Raw genomic sequence first — 20,763 nt, 5'->3', positions numbered from 1 at the left:
GCAGGAAACGGACAGAATCAGAAGATGATGCAAATACCAGAACCAGGAAAGAGATAAACTAAGAGCACGAGGGAGACAGGTGATGCACTTCTCTGTCATTCCCAGTGATGGATGGAGGACTGCGCTTTACACAACAGCTCTCAGTGCTGCCTCCTGTAGGTGGCAGATTAGAATCCAAGCAATGGAGGGTTTGATCCGGTCAGCGCATTTTATTTAAAGCCCTTACATCATGTTTTTAAACAGCAGGGTGAGGGTAAATGTATTGAATAACTTGTCTGCACAAGATCATTTACTAATTAACTCATATGCGTCTCACAACTCTAACAAAAACCATCAAGCTATATTTTTACCTTGGGATGTCATCAAATCAAATTCTTGATGCTCCTAAAAGCTGTAAAAAATATGTACCCGTGTGGTTTTCAAAGCATAATCCCAATCATCCTCTCCTGTATATATATAACCTTGTTCCCATCAGGTAATCAAGATAAATGAGAATGAACATTTCAAAAACCATTCTTTCCAATCGAAGTACAATGAGGAACAGGAGGGAACAAAACCATCCAATTAATTTCCCATGTTTTCAGCAAGCACCAGGAACTAACAGAGCAAAATGCAACAGCATTATCATTATTATTATTACTTTGATAATTGTACAGACCCTGGTCTCTCTCTCTCTCTCTCTTTTCCACCCACCTCTCCTCTCTCCACCATTTCTCTCCTCTCACCCCATCAGGCTGATGCAGACAGCCGCCCACACTGAGTGTGTTGCTTTGTGTATTGCTTGTTGTGGCAACTGTCTGTTGTCTCTATAATATCGTGCGGTCGTTACTATGAGAGATAATGTACGTTGTGATTTGGCGCTATACAGAAAGAAATGAATTGAAATATTTGATAGAACCTTTTCATATCATATAAGTGTATCACATCATATTAGGTGTGAAAAATACATTAGATCCCTGGTCACAATGCTGTGCTGTACAGAAGAGGAGAATGTGATAATAGCTGTAATAGACATTTAACCTCAGCACAGCTATTGGAGGTAAAGTGAGAATAAACAGTTGGAGTTGTTGGATACGTCAACACTCCGGGTGTAACGAGTGCAAGCGTCGGTTCTGAGAAGAGGGCTGTAAGATAATGATGCCCATTCATCCACTTCTGTTTCTTTGAAAACTTCTTTAAACCCCCAGTCAACATCTGATTATCAGCTACACATTAAAACCCACTGAGGAAATCCGACCAGCCAGTAGGCTGACACGTCTCCTCACCAGTCAAACGAGGGCTTCTCTCCACAGTCGAAGGCGTCCTGCAGCTCTTTGACCAGGTTGGCCTGTCCAGGCATCCGGAAAAGACCCTCCTCCTGAAGGCCCCACTGCCGGATGAAATCCGCACACTGCTCCACCAGCATCGGGGCCAGCTTGGTCCCGAAGCGGCGCTCATACCGCACCGTCTCCTCCAGCTTCTGACCGAAGATCCCTGGAACACAGGAGGGACGAGATTGATACACAACAGAGGAACAGCAACAAGCGAATTTCTGTATTTATTCATACCGGCCCAGAATTGTTTAACAAAAGCTGTAAAGCACATTTTTATAATGTGAGAATAAGTTGTTGACAACGGGGTCAACTTCCCACAGACGATAAGAACAGGGTCTGCATTGATCACTAGGGGTTTTCACCACAGACATAAGTATAGAATGTGGTTCTCTCAGCTGCACAATCCTCAAATAACAAAAAATGAAGGATATCTGTTAAAAATTCCGCACTCTTTGACTTTCACTCCCAGGCTTAAAGCAGTTCAAAGCAAGCAGTTAAAACGATTGAAAAAATGATTCACGATAAGGTCAGACTGACAGGCCAAACCCCAAAAAAGAAAAAAATTAAAGTACACCCACAAAGCTTTACTCCGATGATCAGAATCTCTAACTTCCTGCTGAGCACCTCTCGCCTTTTGTCTGAAAACGCAGCAGCAGTCTCATGTGGACGCTACACAAGGGGGGGGGGGGGGGGGGAGATTAACGCAGCCTTCCTGAGAGATTTGGATCTGCATACTTTTCCGGTCTCTAGATACAGACAGAGGCTACTGACACACACACACACACACACACACACACACACACACACACACACACACACACACACACACACACACACACACACACACACACACACACACACACACACACACACACACACACACACACACACACACACACACACACACACACACACACACACACACACACACACACGGCGGCTGAATTCGACCGAGCTTACCCAGGATCCTCGTGCCCTCGACACGGCGCAGCAGCAGCTTAACAACAACCGAACCCCCTGTGGTGAAAGTGGACATCCACAGCTAATCGACTGAGAGTGCATCAACGCGTCTTCGTCACTTTGCGTGTGTCAGCCGTGGTCTCACTCACCCTTCCTGAGACCGAAGCAGCCGGCAAGCTTCCGGAAGAAACGCCGCTTGATGGATTTGTGACAAGACAACACATCGGAGGTGCAGAGTTTAAAGCGCTTGCACAGCATTTTCCCAAGAAGCAGCCTCTGTGTTTGGGAGAGATGCATCGGGTTTGACAGCGGCTTCAGTTAAAGCATCTTCAATTCCATCTCAGAGAAAGAAAAAAAAAACACTTGAGAACAAGTCGCTCAGAAGTTCAACAGCCGAGTCTTGTGTTGTCTTCTCTCTCTCTCCTCCGGGTCGGTCACTTTGGAGGATTGTTTGTCTCCCCCCCCCTTCAGTTGATGCAGCAATCCAACAAAAGACCGAACAGTCGACAGCCACACGAAGATATCTGAAGCTCTCAGGCGGATCAGAGCAGAATATAGAGAATGATGAGTATCCCTCACGTCGATGATGAAAACGGCAGCATCAGAGATCAAGTGAGAAACAGAAGTGAGTGAGAGAGAGGACATCCCTCCAGACGCTCCCAGTCATGGGTCCAGGAATGTTTTCCCAGGTCACATGTGGGAACCAGCTTATGAACTGTGCATGTGTTTGTATGACGTGTTTGGCTGTTTCCTCACTGGACAAAAGGGGCTCGGACCACGACTGCAGGGGGATTGGCAAAAGAGAGGAACTTTTCCTCTGAAGGAGCTCAGCAGGAACACACAAAAACACACACTCACGTCTACACTCAAACACACACGCACACACACACACATATATATGCAGAGGGAGAGATGTTCAGACACAACACAGGCTGTTTTTCTCCAGGATTCCTGATGCCCTTTCCTTGCCAGTGGTTCGATCATGTGCTTGGATGAATCTCCCTCAAATATGTGATATGATGCTGAGGTTGATGGCGTCCTTACATTACAACGCTGAATATCTCATGTAGGAATAATGATTTTGACACCAAAGAGAAAAACCTGCTTCTCAAATGCCCACAACACACGCCATCACGTTTGTATGGACTGGTACAGACCCTTGGTTGGTTTTGTAGTGAAACGACTCTTAATATCGACTTGTAAAAGCATCGGATCAGGATGTATTTGACAAAATATGATATCAGCAGTTAGCAGATGTTATTTGGAGTGAATTTAACAATTCCAGCGACCCCTGTCCGCATGTGACTCGCATACCTCAAGAACCACTGTTCACATTATTGGGTTTTTACTTGAAACATGAACTGTTAAGGGCCCAAAAAATGCAGTGTCCGATTTGGGGCAATTCCGACCCACAATATGTTCAATATTAATACAATATGTACAATTGAATAAACATGTGACCAGCGCTCTGTAGCAGGAGCTGCTGGGACACAACACATGCTACTTTGTTGATCACTACAGCCTGTTCACTAAAACGACAAATGGTTCTCCAGTTCAGGGTTCTGTTGTTCTTCACGGAACTTTGAATAAACAGGTGAACAGCAGTTTACGCAGTAGCTTCATTGATCTGTAGACTTTACTCGCCATGTCTCAATTACTGCAGGTAACTTTTACAGTTTCAGACAGACAGCTGCAACCAGCATCACCACAGGCCGAGCACACAGCAGGTTTTCCACACTAGTAACTCCTTATGTTAAATTGACCATGACACAGCTTTATTCTTATAAAGCCTTGTATTTACAAGTGTATTATTTGCAGGGAGATAATTTTATCATAACATATTCATTGGCGACCATAAGGAGTTGAGTGAATGACTCACTATCAATTTAACATCTTGATACAGACATAATTAGAAACGGGAATCACTCAGTTCACTTCAACTTCACACATGTTTAACAAACCTGTACACACTACAGAACCTTCCTGCTTCTTCCTGGAACTGTCATATTTTACTGTCAAGTACTTCATATTGGGAAGTTATACTTTATTTCAACCCAATGTAAACTATACGCGAGGAGAAAAATTGACTGAAAATGTAAACTGTCAAATTGTTTGTGTCACAGACTGAAGCAGACACAACACATGTCAGAAATAAGGAGTGTGTGCAGGAGGAGGTTTCCTTAAAAAGAAATTACTCCAAACCAACACAAGAATGGGTCTCTGGTGGCTTGAACTGATATTTATATATAGAAATGACTTTCAAGGCCACTGCCATCGTTGGATTTCACTGCACCACAAACATGAAATCAACAAAACAGTCTGTAAATTCTCAACACTCAATTAGGTGTAACTGCAATACTCATCTCTACCTGTGCAATTGTGTTCACACTGTATATACATTTAATACGCTGTTTACCTTGTATATATCGCTCCTATCCTATCAGCTGTGAGATGCACAACCTGATAACTGCACCAAACTTTTGATTTCAAGTTTAAAATCACCTTCTTAACTTTCTACATCGTATGAGTCCCTCGGCAACAACACAGTTCAGAGAATTCAGGGAAGATCAGCTCTTTGCTATAAACAAGCCATTCATTACCATGAAACAGATCCCCCAGGATCCAGATGGAGAGGCCACAGCTGCACATGTCTCACTGGTCTGACTTCCAACTCTCTCTCTCACCCAACAGCTCGTACCAGTCGGCCGGTGATTAATCCAGCATCATAGTGAACGTTCAGCGCCACATGACAGCAGGACCGTTAGCCGGCTCCAAGTGGTTCTGTGGGTCAAATGCCGGGGGCTTCGTTTTGGGAGCTCCCTCCCTGTCTGTCACTCTCTGAGCACAATCACGCTCCGGGGCCACTGACCAGCCAATCAGGGCTCAGTTTGTCTCTGTTGCTACAGCAAATTGTGAAGCTGGAATATGAAGTGTGTGTATGTGTGTGTGTGTGCCAGCTCTTCGTGTACATGTGTGTGAGGGAGACAGAGGGAGCGGTGGCTCGGCTCCAGCGTGGAGCCACCTTTCCCGTGGCATCTATGACAAATGGCTCGTCCTTTTGAAGAGCAGTCAACTGCAATTGACGTCAAACTCCCGGCGCTGGAAACAAGAGGGGGCCGGCTTGGCCCCGTCCATTCACTGTGTCACCGGGAGCCGCCTGAACTGCCCGCCCGCGCACAAACGCCGCGCTTGTTGAGCCCTGCTCTCACACAATGTGGGCCAATATCTGCCAGCACAGTCAATAACAGGCCACAGCGGCGCAGCGGGACCCCCAGTAATCAGCACAGTGATGCCACCAAAGTCAGGGACAACTTCATGAGAAGAATTTCCACATGGCGCAACTGTGAATCCACGTCATGGATTTAAAAAACATTTCCTAATTAATATTCAGAAGCCAAAACAAAGATCCATCCAATTATCTATTTTGCTTATACTTTCGAGAATGTTTTGCTCTGAACCCATTGGCCAGCTCACTGCAAATCATTTTCTTTTTGAAAGGGCCTTTATCCTGTCGCGAGCACCGCTATTGTAAACTTACAAAGACATCCGCATGAACACATAACCTGCTGTGCAAATGTCATAAACAAGCAAGTAGTGCATACTTCCACCAAGGCTAATTCACCATGTTAAAAACATTGCAAGTAGTGGGTTATGCACCAGGTCTCCTCAAAAGTTTGAAAAAGGATCTGTAGATTGGAGTAAACCTGCTGACACAGACAACCCCCCCCCCCCCCCCCAAGCTGAGGTCATTAACAACTTAAACACTGGCTGTGTGTGTAATGTAATACCGACCTCCACCAAAGGGTGCCCAGATGACCCTTCGGATTGTCTTCACCCAATCCTCCATGTCATTCTGGGTGCTGGCCATAAGCAGGTAGGTCTCATGGTTGGCTGTCATCCGCTCTCTGTCTGCCCCTGTGCACATGAGGGCGGGAGAAATAAGAGATGAATTAAACATCTGTACATTGCAGAGATCTCTCAAGTCAGAAACTCTCATGGGACCTGAGAGAAAAGGCGAAGATTCTTTGCTCATCTGATTTTTTTTTTTATTCAGTTCAAACAGGATTTACAAGAAGTGAAATTTCAAAACACTTTGTGCAGACATGCTTTCCAGTGACGCTTGGAATAATTTGGGTCTATATTTATTTGATATTTATCCATATGAGAAATATTACTCCTTTCCAAAAGGTAATAACAGGATGTTTCTTAATTCTATGGAAAGTCTTCTATCAGTGTAAAAGTGCAAGTTGCATATTTGGACAATGGCTGGCTTGCAAAATTAAATGGTCACAAAATCATGCTTATGTGCACGTCTGAATCTCAGGTGTGAATGTAGAAACCACCTTCTATTATCAAACTGCACAGTAGAAACCGAAGATCAGGGTGGAGTATAAGACTATATATGTCTCTATGTGACATGATTATTTGACTTGAACCTAACACCCCCCCCCCCCACACACACACACACACCATAATAAATCAAAAGAAAAGTCAATATGTATTCGTATGTCCATTAGGCCTCTGCATCCTCATTAGACTCAGTACTCGGAAGTCATGTGACACAGGACAGATTTACGTGCAGGGTCTGAATCCGTTTCACATAAGGAATCCACTCCAGCTCTATTAAGACGAAACATAATAAACATTGACTGGTGGCATTTCTGAACCTGGTCGAAGAGATGAGCTATTAACAGACTGATGGTGTGTCGCACAGCGGCTGAATTATTCATGACTTTGACCACCAGGGATCGCGAGCCATTGATTTGTATGGGGATGAGATCTGCACGATGCATTGAAAATATTATTTATAGGCTCAAATAGAAAATAATAGGCAGGATCAGGGCTCAGGTCAATTGAGAAAGACGTGGAATTGACTCTCTCTGTTTTCTAATATAAACCAAAAGACACTGGATATTTTAATGTGAAGTGAAAGCTGCAAAAATGGGATGATTCCACAAACTCTTACATGCACACAATCCTCTTTATCTCTTATTGTACAGCTAAGCTGCGTGGTTGTACTAATTGATTTTCACATTAATGTGACATTTTTAATTGTCTGTTCTCCTCCTCTACTCCTCAATCTGCCAGCAAATGATTACATTTGAATTATTATTGAGTGCCACCGATTTGCATGTTCAACATAATTGGAATAACCTTTACATTTAACTGTCATTTATGTGAGTTAACACAAGGTCAATGGCACATTGAAAAGTGTGTGTTGGACCAGAGGAAAGGTCGGCACAGCAGTAAATGTTATGAAAAATACCAAAAAAGTGAGCACTAGTAGATATGTTGCAAATTAATGACAAGCACAGTTTAGAATAAATATGAAGAAGGTTTAAGATGACGGTTGTGTGTTTTTGGTGTGTGTGTGTGTGAGAGGTTGAGTGGTCAGTGTGACAGTGAGATTGATGTTTCCGGTCAGTCCTGATGAGATCTCATTAGCAGGCAGCAGACGTGAGAGTTTGTCCCGTGCAGCTCTCAGTATGTAAGTGTTTATCCACTGTGAGCTCCTTTAGCAAACACAGACGATGCAAACTCCGGCACAACAAACACGACCACATGTTTCCATCTCACAGAGAAGACCGACTCAAGTTTCAGATGAGGTCATTTATGAGTGGAGATTGTAATTGCACATATACAGCAACTGTCCATTTGCCTTAGTGGACGTTAATATTCTGATATCCACCTAAAACAACACTCTGAAAAAGACACAGTCGTGTAAACAGCATTTTCTGATGACCTTAATCTGAATGAGATCACGAGCAACGATCTGATTGGGACATGTGGAGTAATCTGACTTTAGTCACACTATGTAGACATGTTAACATCTTAATCACATCGAGGATGATCATCATTTTTAAATGTGACTGCTATAGTTAGAACATTTATGGGTGCAGTACAATTATAAGTACTTTTATGAGTACTTTTTTGTAACTATGTTTAGATATCTCGTTGACTGTCGATAATAAATTGAGACATTATCAGCAGATTGTTTGATAATTAAAATGATACGTTTTTCAAGCTTTGAAATTAAACTAATATTGTACATTATAGTGTAGTCTCTCTCTCTCCCCTTTTAAGACTAATCAACAGAAACCGGAGCATTATCAATATGTTGTCATTTGCGGTTCAGTTCAGTTCGTAAATATTTGAAAGTGGAACATGTCACAGTTTACTTAGTGCTGTACAAAGAGGTCTGCCTGGTTTCATCACAGCAACCATTCATTCATGCATCATCCATTAAATCCTCCATGTTGGGCCTGGAGCAACAGTGGTTTTTATTAATGCTCTAAATCAAACACATTAGAGTGTTGAAACTGTTTCACCAGCTGATGTGAGTGTGACATCCTTCATTAAAACAACAGGCCACCGCTCTCTGCTCCTGATCCAGTGATTAGCCAGACCCCGATGTGGACTCAGTAATCACCTCCTCACATGGAGGCGAGATCATCTGTTGACTTCACACGCACATCTTTTACACTGCAACGCAAACCGGTCTGTTCAACGCTGCGTCGTCTCTGCTCATATTTACACGTGCGCCATGTGTCCAGTCACCACAACAACAACAACAACAACATGTAAACAAGAGGCAGATCCACAAACACCGCGTCACTTGATCTCCTCCACAAACAGCGGTGGAATGAAACGATGCACTAACCGGTGAACGCGTCGATCACATGCGAGTGACTCTTCAGCCGGTGCGAAAACAACGTGGCTCCAGGACAGTCCGAGAAATCATGAGGGAGATTCAGCCACAAGTCCTCCTCCCTGTGACTGACTCCACACATCGGCTGATTGTATAAAGGGTTTAACTCAGAGAGGATATCGATGAGCCGCTGAGTCCACTGAGAGAGAGAGAGAGAGAGAGAGAGAGACAGAGAGAGAGAGAGACCAGCAGGGGCGCTCAGAGCTTTTCCCGGGGCCCGCCCCCCTCAGTAAAGGGGTTAGGGTCAGGTGAGCCCTTCTCTCAGAGCAGCACTAACACAAATAGCAAGTTGTGAAGATACTGGCTTCTTGATCGCCCCTTGGTGGCTGGCTGCATAATAGGCGATAAGATGTGCCTCCTCCATGTTGCTGGATGGGGATGGTTTCAGACTTAAAAGTCAAAGTATACATGAAATAGTTTGACTGTTTTCCGAAATGTTACCAGGTTACCATGCCACAGCAGTGTCATTTGTACAGTGATGTATTAGGGTCTGTGTCACAAAAACACACTTTGTACTTTGTGCAAAATTTCCAACATGTTTTAAATAACCATCTCAGAGAATAATCGGTTACAAAACAGCAATATAATAAGTAACAGTCGCTGTTTTCATCTGCCCCTGAGGTGGGTCAGGTGACCGGGTGTCAGTGCAAAAACTACTGTCAATATCACTTGTATAGAGAAAATGACATATTTCGATCAGATTTTGGGAAATGCTCGTCCCGTTTCCCATGGGCTACAAAGACGTTTTACTGGGAAGCTCGATTACACTGTCAGAATGTCAATCACTCGATTCTGATCCCCAGATCCCCCTGGGTTCTCCACTGAAGTGGATCTGTCAGTGGGATTCCACGCTGACACCAATTAGTCACACTGACCTAGTTGGCATGCAACAGTTTTTCAGTCACGGCCATCCCCACCCTCAGCATTGTTCTTGTCGATTGTTATGGAAATTAATTGTGACTCCCCGGTGTCCCTGTGAGTGCTCTTGCCCAAATTTTTTAAATGAATTAACCTTTAACCTAGAGCCTCTGTTTGCATCACTTGCATGGACAGGCACCATTTCCTCTCGAAAACAACGGCCGTGAATCCGTTAAACAAGCATGCAACAGGATTATACAGCATACCACTGCCATTACAACACACTCCTGCTCCTCCTGCCATTTCCTGTTGATGCTCAGTTTTCTTCCACAGTGGCTGAGTTGGCCACTTGGTTTATAAAGACGGCGAGATGTCAACATACTTAGCTCAAGGACAGCGTCCTGGACAAAACCTTCAAACCCCCAGAGAGACCTTGGAGAGAGCTGTTGCTAAGTTTCTCCATGACTGAGGAGAAATGCATTCTTGAAGCCTTCCCTCTCCTTTTTAAGTATTTTCATAGTATAAATATTAATGTTATGGCTGCAGACAGAATGCCCTTGGCTGTAATGGAACAAAAACAGGCTCAGTGGTGGGACAGACATCTAGATCCATTCATAGGTGCTGCAGACGGCTACACAAATTAATGAATAGTGTTCCATTTGCATTGTAATTCAAGGCGACATCCATACCACTGCATTTGAGTTACAAGTGTTTTGAAAAAAAATATAATTTCTGTCCACATGAAACTGTATCAGGTTCAATCCCCGCCCACAATGTTGTACAGTGGGCATGCTGGACATAGGAAGTACTGCACTGCTCAAATAACAGCTTTTCTCCTACATTTGTTAGCAGTTGTATCATTGTAAAGACAATGCTTATAATTTAATACCTATGCTGCTTTCTACACTAGTAACCACTGCCAGGTGTTAACCTATCGGAGGGGGTCATGTGATAGGAGCCTGACGGATTTGCGATGTTTTTGTCATGACAGAAAAAACCCAATCGTCAAGCGATTGGAGCATCTTGGTAATTATTTCTAAAAATTGACATTCCTTCCCATCCAGACTAGAACTCAGCCCTGGTTCTCAACAAAAATATAACAAGCTGTGTTTCCTAAAGTTTTAGTGGATCTAAAACTCTGGACTGGTGTGTCCAGAGATTCCAAACGAAAGTGTAGTAGTATGGATGTAGCTTAATGCAGTAAAAACCTTTTCATGTGCCAAAACCCAGCGTTTCAGCATTGTCCTCTGACTTCAGACACAAAGGTTAATCAGTGATTTCCCTGTGGGGTTAAAACCACCATCAAGTAAATGGATTATCAGTTGAAACTAAAACCACATCTATGGGAAGAATAAATATTAGCTTTTTAGACCCCCCCCCCCCCGACAAGAGCTTTCACAGCCGTCAAGATCTAGAAAGAAAGATAAAACATTAAGCTCAAATATCTTCTTGTCAGCCGTGGGTCAATTCTCCTTGTCTGCCCATTAAATGAAATGACTGCAGGCTATCTTTTGACAGATTCTTTACTTGCTGTGGTTAAGCTGCCTTCCAGTATTATTCTCCGGCGCACGGTTCCCGGACTACTTACGCTGTGACTTGCACCGCGTCTCAAAGGAGCCCCTCAATCATCGCCTCTTAAATGAGACCAATCCTAGCAGGGGTTCAGTGGCGGAGACAGACGAGGAGCATCACTCACTGCGCGACTGTACTTGAGGAGACAACCGTGGCAGCGCTTGCAATTCCCCCCCGATTCTCCACGCTTGAGCACACGGCCCCGAAGTTTTACAAACTCAGTGCTGAACAATTGCCAGCTGCATGGAAGCATGAGGGCTGGGACTTCAGACGAGAGCTTGAGTCAGAGAAGGCGCAAGGAGCGGTATTCCTTATCCACAATCAGGTTCAGACTTCGAACTCAAGAAAGTTCAGAAAAGAGAAAAATCTAAACAAACTCTTTCACTTTTCAAATGTGAGGCTGTATGTCACTGAAAATATTATCTACAAGCATGTGTTAAAATGACAACGTGGTTTACACAAGCTTTTGCCACTTACATACAGGAAAAATTCAGCTCCAGCTGCATCATGTCCCAGAAATAACCAAGAACAAGTGGTTAATACAGGTCAACAACGTCAATAAATTAACTATAATCATAATATTTTACAGTATGAAGGATATCATTAACACAACTCTTGCGTATCCTTGAGGAAAACTACCAAATCACTGAAAAACTCTCAGGGACAGCCCGCCCAATATTTATAGCTCCCCTATGTGTGTCATAATTACCATGCGAGTCGTGCAAACAGCTACAACTGTTCACTCCAGTTGTGACCGTTGGCCTTAATAAGTGGACCGAACCCAGCTGCACACTAGTCTTTAACTAATGGCTGGAAACAGGTGGGAGACAACAAAGGATCCCACTGTGCTGTAATTGTTCAAATACCTGAAAGCCCCTGATACACTCCACTCGGAGCTGTGCCTCTGTGAGTACGTCCTGTAAAAACAACACTAAGAGCACACATGCACAGAGAGGTACTGGATGATAAATTTAGTATTTAGTCGAAAATGTTTGTGTAATAGTCTTTAACAATCGTAATAAAATAAATAGTACTCCACTCTTCGTCTGCATATTGAATAAAAGCAACAGCCAGGTGTATGTCCATATTAATACATTTTAAAATGACATGTTGAAGTCTAGACAAACATTTCAACTTTGAACCAGAAATAATCTGTGTCCATACAAACACACCTAAACACGCAAGTCACCTTGTTGCCAACACTATAATGACATAATTCACCGAAGCTAGTTAGGCATCACTCACTCCTTTAAGGAGCTTGTAATAGCAGGGCCTACAGGGCTTAAACGTTGATATGCTGATGCCACCAATTTGTCGGTTGTTGTGTGTTCAATTGTTTATTAATAAGCAGCCAAAATGTCTGCAGCCAAAAGGAGTACGCTGACATCTTGTTTTTTTCAGCGACTACTACTTTGGTGACCTTGAGTTCTTCTGGATGTTCCAGAGATGGAAATGATAATGTACACACAGGTCACTGGCCCGATGGTCGAGTTGTGAAGACCCATTAGGAAGAGAATGGGAGAGACTGTGTAAGCAAATGTCTCCATTCTGCCGGGTCAGGCTGAAACACAGACCCAAAGCTTTGAAAGAAAAGAGGGTCGACAGCCTTTAGAGAAGTCTGTATTTTAAGGGCTTAAAAAAGGTATGTGGAAATAAGATTTAACATCGAAAAAAATCATGCTTATAAGTGTCCATGTAGCTTCAGCTTAGCACAAACACTCCACCTATGTTATTAGGTATGTTATGATATTTTTGTTCTTTAGGCAAGAGCCAGACTAGCCAGCTAAATGTTAAACTAAGCCATCCGTCTCCTGGGTCTAGCCTTATAATAAACCCCAGGTATACAAGTGATATTAACCTTCTTGTCTTGTAACTCTCGGCCAGAAAGAACATATTTTCCTAAACTATGTCGTAAAGAATGTCCGGTTACCAGAACAATGTATGATATACAATGCCAATAAAAAAAAACTGTACACAACAGAAGCTTGAGGAAATCGTCTCGCCTTTAAAATCAGACTAGCAGGCCGAAATGTGACAAAATATCATGTGTGGATTTAATTTGTGGGGGCCTGAAAAAGTTCAGTTCTACCAGACTTTGGTTGTGCAGCTTGCCAAGTGGAGGAAACAGCTGCTGCTGCCGACCCTGACAACAATGCAGACGCTATGACTACCTTGGTTAGCTTTTAAATAACAACAAAAAAGGAAATTCTCCCAGAGTTTGTGCGTATGTAGGTTTGGACAATGGGAGATTAGATGACTCCATCAGTGTCAGTGCTCCCTCTTGCCGGCAAGAGTCTTCTTGTTTGCCTGCAAGCAGGGGCAAGTTGAGATTCAATATTGTGCCTAATGACAGTCTTCACAGAAGTCCTCACATCATAAATACCTCCAGAGGAACAGGAAGTCGCTACAGTACAAAAGGGTTGGTTAGTTCATTCAGAATCATGAGGAGGATTAAAAGTTGAAGCAAAATAACCCATAATTCCTGCTTTTTCATCTTTGCAAATGATGCCCCCCCGCATACACAGTCATGTGTTGATTCATGAGTCATATAACTTCCAGATGATCTAACCCGTCTGCCTAGTGCAGCTGTTATAACAGATCTCTGGAGAAATACATCTCTGTAGAGACACATTAGATATAAAGGTGTCAACCAGCAGTAGGAAAATAACAGTTATTATCTTTACCTTGATGTGAGGATATTGAATCAGATAGTCCATACTGTGGTAAGCTATGAATGGATGGATGCACCACCTCCATGCCTCCTCGTCACTCCTGTCAGTGGCAGTCCAGAAAAAGAGGCTTCCCGAGTAGGTTACAGAGTGCAGGGCTGCCTGGGTTAACTTGAGGACAGGGAGTTCCTCAGTGGAGGAGCCGCTCTGCCACTTTTTTGGCCTTGCTCAGAATGAGTGAGTGAGCACAGCTGAGAGGGTGTGAAAGAGAAAGGGAAGGAGGGGAGGGAGGTGAGGTTTGAAGAGGGGGTTGGGGAGCGCGCACACATACACACATATTTCTCTCGAGCACTGTAGTGGGAAACAATGGGCAGATCTCTCTCAAGGCTTCAGTTTAGAGAGGCCACTGGTTCGACACAGGGCACGACCCCATAAGCAAACATGGAATCCCCCATTCACACTGCAGTGCTTTTTTAACACCTGCAACAAAATAATGATGTAATGACCCTGGCCATTGTGACTTTAGCATGTGAACTCAAAAAACCTTAACATAACAATACAGATGTATAAAAACCAAACTTCTAGCCAAAGATGTATGTTTAACTCCCAATAAGAGAATTGCAACACGGTAGGTTAGTCAGAACTGCCTTAAATTCAGTGAACAACAGAAATCCTCTGCAACGCAACTAGGTTTCTCCCAAAAGCTTTGCAATTTCAGAGGTTGGATTGAAGACTAGAACGACTAAATGTGTGTGATTGTAGTTTTGTGATTTTCTATAATAAAAAGATTCAGAAGTTGGAATAATGTGGTTTGGTATCATGTGTTTAGTGTGGTCTGGTTTAGGGCCCCCAAGGTGACTTTTGCTGGAGCCTTCAAAGTCCCTTTCAAATGCTCCTGACTCCCACCCACCACCAACAACAACAAGACAGAACAAATAAATAAAAACACAAGACAGCTGCAGCTGTTTATAGTCTATACAAAACCTTTAAAGGGGCGCAGTACCAATTTCACACTTAAAATGCTGTAACTTTGAAACAAAGCTGTGTAAAGCTTCAGAGGGAACTGCACCAAATCCGATAAATCTGGGTTTTTCATTTTCGATCTGCACAGTCCCCTAAACATGCCTGATTTATTTCATCGAGATCCATGAATTATTAGTTTGCTTGTAATCCGTTCAGTGGCTTTTTGCAAAATCCTGCTTACAAAAAAACGCAAATGAAAACATTACCACCACAACCTCCTTCTTCCACCAAAAGCCTCATTACAACTTCTACACTTGTCATCCCCCACAAACTGCTGGTCCCTCTCTCTGCAGCTACTGTATATCTTCCCATGTATCTGTCACTGGAGTCCTGTTTCCTAACCCCGACCCCCCAGTGAGGTATTGATGGCTAAATGTCTTCCCGGTCCATTCCTATCAATAGACGTGATCTGGAGGCCGCCACCACAACATTAGCCTCCACCTGTGTCCCCAAAGACATAGGCTGGTAGAGAACACAGACTCCATAGAGGTCCTATGGCTATCCATTACCATCTGATGCTGCCTGAGTAACAAAGTGAATAGGAGTGGGGAGGTCAAAGGGGACAAGGATTGCTCGACTCTTTTGTCCGTCTACAGGTGCCCATAGGGAAGAAGGTAATCGTGGCACCAAAAAATTGAGAATAATGGTCACATCAGCTCGTCTCTGGTGCTGAAAGGCAAACACGATACCTCCATGACTTGGGTTCTGCAGCTATGAGGTTAGCGACAACAATGCTAGAGTTCAGCGTAGTGAGGCAATGGTAATAAATCCTTAAGTCGTTATCATAAACCGTATGTAAAGATCCACGATATGACGGCTCTCCCAAAGTAAAGCCAAGGCTGTAATAAAGGCCATAAACCCATCCTCCACCATGTTAGTGAATCTGAAGTGGACCAAATTATAAAAGTCAAGGGAGGATATGTTTTCATCTTGGTTTGTTTGTTTGCTGACCATAGCGGAGGAATCTACTCTACTGAGCGCCTCTAGTTTGATGCTATAAAAACGTGGTGAAAAGTTGTGATTGACAGTGGAGACCGAATCAGGACTTCGACACTGCAGCTCCATCCCCCATTCGCAGACTCCAATGCCATCGTAGCCACAAGGTAGCAGCGTTCATATTTTGGCTTAATTTCTGGATAGTGAGAAGAAGTGGAGATGCGCCATCCATCTTTTTACACAGTCTAAGATTCTTTCTATATTTCCAAAACGTCCCCTCGCCAAAAAGTGATTCAGTCAAAACATATTCACTCCCTTGCACTCGCACAGGATGAAAGGAGGGAGGGTTTCATTTCACGTTGAGTATGACTGAGCCGAGTAGTCATGAGGACAGTCAGGGAAGGTCAGCGAGGGGGTGTCAAAGAGCCAAGTGTCTTCATTCAGATTTTAAGCCAACTAAATAAAGAGTGATATCTCAATGTCCGGCCAAGGCTGCTGTAAATATATCATCATATAAGTGGAATTGATTTCAACTTTAGGGAAAGGAAACACGACTCAGACTTGACGTCCCATGCGAGCTATTGAAAATAACCTTACATGATAATTAAGAGTAAAAGAGGTGCAGCGGAAGGGAGCTGTGCAGCGTTCTCTGGTGGGACGGATCCTTTCAACGTTTTTTCTTTTGTTGCATGTTTTAGCTCTGCAGTCCAGGCATCTTCAAACAATCCATTCTTCCTCTTCTAATGTAACTGCAGTGTGATGAAAGGATACATCATTTTAATGATGATGGATGAGGCTGTACACCGTTTCTTCAGGCTTAACGAGGTGTTCATACTCCACTGAAATGGAAACCAGTGGCGGCTCTTACACAGGAAATGTGAATTATACAACCTACAATACACAGCTTTTGCTTTGGAAAATATAAGGAATGTAAATCAAATGTGAATTATAGGAAAAGTGCAAACACTTTTCAAAAAACAGGACCATCCTTTAACTAAAACCTGCACTGAAAACTGTCAATATAAATCACGATTCACAGCCATTCTGGGACGACTTGCAGTATAACTTGAGATTAATTCCGTACATTTATATAGTATGCATGACAACACTTTGAGGTTTGCTCAAATACCGAAAAAACCTTACAAGTGGGCCGTTGAAACGGCTGACAGCTTCAGTGACTTTTGACTGGGGGATTAATGTCCCGTTAAAATGTTTGGAGCATTGCGTGTGAGTGTTGAAGTGACAGCAGCTGCCAGCCCTCACCAAATCTCAACACTGGGAGACTGGAGCATTACTTCCGAGCAGACTGATACTTTCAGAGGAAGTTTCTGAAAAGGTGCGACACAATCGGATCCAAGAGGCTCTGCAGTGGAGATCTTTAAATTCAACCTGACTCACGTTTTAAACGGCATCCACACATCACTGTCTGGTAATAATCGTGACCAGTTGCGTGGTGCTGTTTTTCATCTTCATCAGTGCGCATACGTTCAGTGTGTCAGTGTGAAACATGCAGGCATCCCTTCGGTTACGCAAGCATATCTCCCAATGACAGATCACCAGTTGGACCAGCACATCACACACTCACGGCCGTGTCACTGTAAATCTATATGGCCTGCATGCCATACATCTTCACTTGGAGTGCACTCTGCAGCCACAAGATCTTGCATGTTTTTTCATTTAGTATAGCAGATGTTGTTGGTGCTAGGCCACATATACACACAATGCAGATAATGATGCAACTGCAGGGAGGGTAATGTCTCAAGGACAAAAATGTGAGATTTTCTACAGTCTGCCTCCTTGTTACCAAGCAGGTTATACTTTCATCAGTTTATCTGTTAGCAGGATTACACTAAAACTAGTCGACCGATTTATTGAGAAGTTCGTCAAAGGTTATGGAACAAGAAAGAACCTTCCTTTATCCACACCAGAGAAGGAAACAAAGAGAGGACTTGACAAAGTGCCTGTTGCTCTACTCTCTGATACCTCCTAATATCACCTTTCAGCACTGATGAGGGCTTCAGGGCAGATGGACACCTGCACTCCCCAAAGCCAAAATTGGTAGCTTGTATCAGTCTGGCCTTTGGGAGAAGCCCTTTGAACCTTTCAGGAAGGGTTGTAGAAACCTGACTTCTGCTTTATAGTGACTAATGGGAGCAGCGAAGGAGGAGGCAAGGCTGAAATTCAAGTTGGAATTCAGGCGGTTAAGCTCTGAACATGCTTTTGGTTAAGAACAGGGAGAGGAAATTAAACACTGATGGCAGGATACTAAGAAAAACGCTTCTCAAGAGTTTTACTCACCTGAAGTTATTTCATTATAAAATGAATTCACTCTGGTTACGTGTCATCAAAATCATTAATCAGCCTTTTTCTAATTTGCTAGATTGCTTCAGGAGATTGAAGGATCGAAGTGCCTGTCAGGGGCGAACATTATTGTGATAGAAAGTAGAGATAAATCTGACATTCAATCATCACCCTGCACAAGGCTTTACCACCACTTCGTATTTCCACTCAGTGATTGATGAGGCGGAATATGAATAACACAGTTTTTCTACTCTCACAGCAGAAGGATCGTGGGTTATTTCTGATGCCATTTATAATTCTTTCACAAATATCTGCATGAAATCAGCCTGAGAGGGCAGCTATAAAACCTGTCGCTTCGTCGCCAATTATATGAACAGCTAGAGGACAGCGACATAAGGCTTCGGCAAGGTAAGCATGTTTTTAATTGTGACCATCGCAGCCGTCCTGTCCTGCATTTTAAGATTCCACGTCATTGTTTTCTCTGACAAATCTGACCAAAGCGCTGTGGGCCTTCGAGGGTTGCAGTGCACAGGGTGTAGGGTGGGGTGGGAGTTGTTGCAGGGAAGCTGGTTAAACGAAAAAAGATTGGTGGTGATCTGAGTGGAGAGACAGGACAGAGAAACGCTGACGATGAGTTTGGCTCTTTGTGTGTTCGAGTACGCAATGTTGGACTTTTGCTGATGTCGTTCGATCGGTTCTCTGGATACAAACCAGTGCCATGAAGCTAAAACAACCCTGCAGACACTGGTCCTGCTATCCTGAGCTTCCACACATGCATGTTCTCTTTTTGAAATCAGTGTACTGTTGCCCTGCGAGATGGATTTACAGAAGATCATTCTCTTTCATAACTATACATAAAATGTTGATGAAAGTCCTTGGGATGGGGTCTTTAGTACTGCATAAACTATTTATTATTCCTATTATATAATAAACTACTAATTAACAAAGATTATTTTCTCAATCAATCAATGAATCATGTCACAACATGACAGAATAAAAATGGTCAATTAAAGTTTCCCCTAGCAGGATCTTAAGCGTGACACCTTCAGATTGGTCCAACTAAAAGTCCAACGTACTCAGTATACTATAATGTAAGTAATGTAACATAACTTAAATAAGAATGAGAATTATCAATGATAGTTTTTTATTAAGTTGACCAATTCAGTTGTCATTCAATCTTCAATTGGCTACTCAGTCATAACCCACTGTTCTCACAGGGAAGCAATAACAAAGATGTTGCACTGTTGACCTTTAACTCCAGTAAAAACATTTCTCAGTGTCAAAGTTGTTGCTTGTTCAGACGTATTTCCCATCATAGGCTTGTGCTGTTTTTTCTCCTCACGTCCAACATCACAGCCCAATCCTGCACCCAGTGAAAAGTGTCTACTCAGCTCAGACTCATGCAGTTCATTTTCCCACGCTGTTTAAATAGAAACTGCACCTGCCCCCATCTGAAAGCTGCCCTCATATTAGCAATCCGCTAAGGTTCAAACGCTTTTAGAAGGAATGGTAGAGGTACATCTGATTTGTTTAGCATGTTACACACAAAACACACCCACAACAAATTTAGAGTGCAGGAACAGTTATTTTGAGCCATGAGTCGAGTGCTGAAACCATTAAGCTGTTTTTCGGACAGAAATCCATGTGCTTGGATTGTTAAAACCCCAGAATACTGTATAATTTTGAGTCCTCTACCTTCTGTAGGTTCAGACTTTTGCATGAGAACATTTTTACCACCATTACAGGTGGGCTGGGGGCTATGAATTCCGGAGTCTGTTCTCTTATCTGCCCGAAGCAGCCAAGCAATGTGAAACTTGATCCAGCTACGAGAAAGCTTTTACAGAGCCCCATTTTTCTTTCTCTGGCACGACTGTTTTTAAAGGTACATATTTTTGTACAACTACACCTTGGCGGCAGTTAGACTACATGCAGTTTAAAAACCTATTATCAGTTATTCAAATTATCAAATCCTAAACACATTATTACGTTGGTATTCGAATGATTCACTGAAGCAGAGACAGTCGGTCAAACAATACTAGTATGTTACATTTCAGTAAAGTTCACAATCTTATTGGACAATCGGTCATTTTCACCACATATCAACTACTGCGATGGAATCTGTTTGGCGTTGGAATACTTGAAAAGTGTTCAGGCTGATCATAGTCATGTTGCATGTTTGAAACCTGAAAGGAATCGGTCATTATGTCGCGTTGATAACAGCATCCTATTGATGACTAATTTCTAACGTTAGCATGCTAACATGCAGAGGTTTAGCATAAAACAATGTTTGCTAACATGCTAACATTTGCTAATCATCAGAGTACAACTGAAGCTGATGAGAAAGTCATTAGTTTTGACTTGATTGGTCTCAATCGCCAAAGCTATTAGCCTATAATTCATCATGAGTGAATAATTTGTATGC

At 43.0% G+C, this 20,763-nt stretch overlaps 1 protein-coding gene across 4 annotated transcripts in view; it reads right to left on the bottom strand.

The window, feature by feature from the left end:
• arhgap24 (Rho GTPase activating protein 24) overlaps nucleotides 1-20,763 on the bottom strand; it is a 61,584-nt gene that overhangs the window by 4,685 nt on the left and 36,136 nt on the right. For 2 of the 4 annotated variants that reach the window (XM_062413143.1, XM_062413146.1), the window contains 2 exons: nucleotides 6,066-6,188; nucleotides 1,266-1,473 (listed from right to left, as the gene is read on the bottom strand). In XM_062413143.1, the coding sequence (XP_062269127.1) occupies nucleotides 1,266-1,473; nucleotides 6,066-6,188 (331 nt within the window). Of the gene's footprint in view, nucleotides 1-1,265; nucleotides 1,474-6,065; nucleotides 6,189-8,934; nucleotides 9,072-14,096; nucleotides 14,287-20,763 lie in introns of those variants that run through there. The other 2 variants (XM_062413145.1, XM_062413144.1) reach the window with 2 other exon arrangements.

The sequence above is a fragment of the Platichthys flesus genome, chromosome 19 (genome assembly GCF_949316205.1).
Source record: "Platichthys flesus chromosome 19, fPlaFle2.1, whole genome shotgun sequence".
Classification (NCBI taxonomy): domain Eukaryota; kingdom Metazoa; phylum Chordata; class Actinopteri; order Pleuronectiformes; family Pleuronectidae; genus Platichthys; species Platichthys flesus.
This window is presented reverse-complemented; position numbering and strand designations above follow the sequence as displayed.